Below are 3,705 nucleotides of genomic sequence, written 5' to 3'. Positions count from 1 at the left end.
CAGGGGCAGGTATGACGATTGGCATCACGGACCAAGGATGCAGGATGGGCTGGAAAAGAAGCCAAAGTCAGTAAAGGATAGCGCACATTCACAGTACTCACATGGGCCGAAGGGGGGTTCGATCAGTTCGGGGGAGAGGGGAAGCCGGGCGGCAAGGCCTAAGAAAAAAAAGGGGAAAAAAATAAATATAATAAATGTGGAAAGGAAAATATATATATTTAAAGTTTCTTCAAACAAAAGGGGGTGGGATCAGGTATGATCGGGTGCGAGCAGACCCCCACCGGCCGCGGAAGGGTTAACGCGGCGAAGAGCCCCAGTGCTGAGAGGCAGGAACCTTCGAGAGAGCGGGAGAAGGAATGCCCAACTACCGTACGATGGAACGACGGGAAAAACAGCAAGGGCTCGACGGCGGCAGAGGCTGGAGCTGTCGATCAGTCACGAGCCAGAGGTAGACACAGACGCAAGCGCGGATTTAAAAAGAGGAAAAAAAAAGAAGGAAAAAATCGCCATGTTAAAAATTTACTTGGAGGAACAAGCCAGAAGTGTGGGGAGCCGCAATCCCGAGATCCAACGCCAGCGACGGGCGGAGCCCTCGCGAGGTGAGCGGTGCGATCGGCGGAGCGAGACTCCAGAGTTGGAGCTCATGGCGTCCCCATTTACAAGTCCCATGGCATCCCCAAGGAGCGAGTGGTCCTCGTGGGCGTCTCCTCGAAGCAGACGGGAGCCGGAAGTGTCGCCAGGAGCAACGGAGGAGGAGGACAGCGAAGACAGCGACGTGGTGGTAGTCTCCGTCGAGCCGGCTCCAAGGAGAGCCGAGCTCAGGAGCATGCAGCTCAACGAGGAGGAGAAGCGGGAACGGGAGCAGGAGCTGCGGCGCGACGCAGCATTCCTCGGCATCGCCATCCGATCGGCGGAACGCTATTTGCGTGAGAGGAAGCGCGAAGCTGCAGGGCAACGGAAGCCGCGGCAGCCTACGACACTCAGGCCGACGCCATCGCAGCCGACGGCAAGGCCAACAAGGAGGCCAGCAGCGCAGCAGAGACGGACGGCAGAGGTACCGAGACGGACGGCAGAGGTACCGCTGCAACGGATAGCGCGGCCGACAGCGACGCCAGCAGCGCGGCCAACAACCGAGGCCATACGGAGAAGCCATATGGAGCAGCAGCGCAACCGGCGAGCAGCAGCAGAGGCGCGACGCGAGGAGGAGCGGCGACGCGAAGAGGGGCGGCGACGCGAGGAGGAGCGGCGACGCGAGGAAGAGCGACGACATGAGGAGGAGGCCCGAAGCAAGGCAGCGGAGAAGGCACAATAGGAGGCGGCGCTGAACAAGGCCATAATGCGGGAAGCACAGGCCGCCCTGCAACGGCAGATGGAGGCCGCGCGGCATGAAGCCGAAGCTCACGAGAGGTTCCTCAAGGTGAAGACGGGTCTGTTTAGCGGACCGGCGGGGCAGCAGCAACCCCAACAGGGTGAGGAGGCACCCTTATGGGAACGCCGGCATCCCGAGCCACCGCCGAACTCACCGCCACAACAGTCGTCGTCACGACAGGAGGAGGCACCGAAGGAGCCGCCACAGGAAGAGGCACAGCCGCCCCAGTGGGGTGGTCCGGAGAACGCGGTGTGCGGGCCATTTGTGTCGCAAAACGTGCACACGGCGGTAAGGAATGGCATGATACGGCACCACCAAGTTATACACATAACGTGGGCGTCGGGACCCGCACCATCGGAGGCGCAGGAAGAACGGAAGGTATGGGAGGAGGAACCAGCCCCGCGAAGCAACGCGCGTGATCCACGGCAGCACCGGAGGCAGGCAGAGGCCAGGATGGCAGAGGAGACGGCGTCGGAGGCGCGGGAGCCAGCGGCAGCGGCAGCGGGAACACAAGCAGCAGCGAAGGCACCGGCTGCGACGGCGACAGGGGCACCGACAGCGGCAGCGACGGATGGGGCGGCAGCGACAGAGGCACCGACAGCGGCAGCGACGGAAGAGGCGGCAGCGCCAGCGCCAGCGACGGCGACGGAAATACCGGCAGCGGCAGCGCCAGCGACGGCGACGGAGGTACCGGCAGCGACGATGACGGAGGAACCGGCAGCGCCAGCGACGGCGACGGCGACGGAGGAAACGGCAGCGCTAGCGACGGCGCCGAAAGAACCGGCAGCGGACACGGAAGGTGAGAGGTGGGAGCGCGGTCCGTGGGTGTGGCCCTCACCTGCGAAGGCCAAGGCTAGGCCTGTCCTAATGCGGCAATCATCGTGCCCAGATCACAGGGCTGAGGTCGCCCGGCCGCAGCTGCAGAGACAGCAGTCGGTGGAGGAGCCGACGGGGGAGAATGTCCGCTGGCGACACGTGGACATCGAAGAATGGCCGGAGGCAGTGGCTCGGGCAGTGGAAGGCACACGCCGGATCGGCCGACGCGTAAAGCGTCTCGTGAGGGTGCGCGGGGTGCGGTACCGGGTATCGGCGTCGGCAAACCAGGTCGAGGTGTCGGTCGAGGTATGAAAGGGGGGGAGGGAAAAATTTGTGAATGAAATGAATCAAAGAATAAAGAATGAAGTACAACTTACCCCGGGGCATGGCAGCTTGATGTCGGGCTAGTCGTGGGGTTAACACGCGAGGTACACAGAGCCCACGAGGGCAGTAACATAAAAACTTACGCGAAAACGCGGCCGGCCAGTTTATACAATAGATACCGCAAGCGGAAGCAACACGTGAAGAGGGTCTGGCAGCACGATCAGAGGCGCACATATCGTTCACACGATGCGCGCACCTATCGTGCACGCAAAGCGCGCACCTATCGGGAGAATCATGCACGGGGCTGGTTCCGGAACTACATCGGCAGACCCGATCCGATAGGTGGCGAACCGATCGGGCAATGGAGGAACCAGTCCGGAACCAGCGTGAGTGCGCGCCCGCGCTCACGCTTGAATTCAAATGGGAAGGTGGCCGGAAGGAAAACGAAGGGAGTTTTCCTCTGGTAAAGAAAGGGGGAAGTGTGAGGAATGGAGTTTCCTCACAAGGGAACCAAGTAAGGGTTAAGACGAGAATTCACGGCGAATTCACAAGAGAGTGAGAGCCGGCCGGGCGCCGGCTCCGCCTAGTAAATTTTCAGTCGACCGAAAGTGCTATATATTCCGCTCGGTTCCTAGTGTGACCTAAGTTGGCAAAATGTATGCTCTACGGTTACACTGTTTGGTGTTTGTTTACAAACAGAAATCTGTTTAAATTTCAAATGTTCTGCTAAAGTAAGCAGAAATGTCTTATTTGTGGGCGCTGTGGAGCTGGAGGGCGATAATGCACACGGCACTATTGAATAAATCCGATCCTGCAGGAAAGATATGCAATCAACATGGTTTTTAATCTCCTTTTTAAAGATTAAAATGAGTACCGGGTATTAAATTAATAAATAATAATAATAATAATAAATAATAATAATAACTCCCTAATTAAATTTAATTTATCTTCATTATTGTTTCCTTCCATATTTAATGTGTGTGTGTTGTGTGTGTTTTTGTGTCATGTCATTAGACGACGGAAATTGAAAATTTTCAATGTTCCGATCGAGGGAAAATACCATCGGTTGCTTTTCTAGTATGTATCGAATGGCTTTTTCTCGGAACTGAGTACCGGTCTGCGAAACGCCTGCTACGAAATTTTCGGTCGACCGAAAAACAGGGATGATTTCTTATCGGTTTCATACGAATATCATC

General features: G+C 57.5%; 1 protein-coding gene across 1 annotated transcript; it reads left to right on the top strand.

Moving 5' to 3' along the window:
* Positions 1 to 508: 508 nt before the first annotated feature.
* LOC121405168 (vicilin-like seed storage protein At2g18540) lies at positions 509 to 1,312 on the top strand. Its single transcript, XM_041595775.1, has one exon. The coding sequence runs from the start codon at positions 509 to 511 to the stop codon at positions 1,310 to 1,312; it is 804 nt and encodes a 267-aa protein (XP_041451709.1).
* The last annotated feature ends 2,393 nt before the right edge of the window (positions 1,313 to 3,705 follow it).

The sequence above is a fragment of the Drosophila obscura genome, unplaced genomic scaffold (genome assembly GCF_018151105.1).
Source record: "Drosophila obscura isolate BZ-5 IFL unplaced genomic scaffold, ASM1815110v1 contig_75, whole genome shotgun sequence".
Taxonomy (NCBI): Eukaryota; Metazoa; Arthropoda; class Insecta; order Diptera; family Drosophilidae; genus Drosophila; species Drosophila obscura.
Note: the sequence above shows the minus strand (reverse complement) of the source record. Positions and strands in the feature narration are given on the sequence as shown.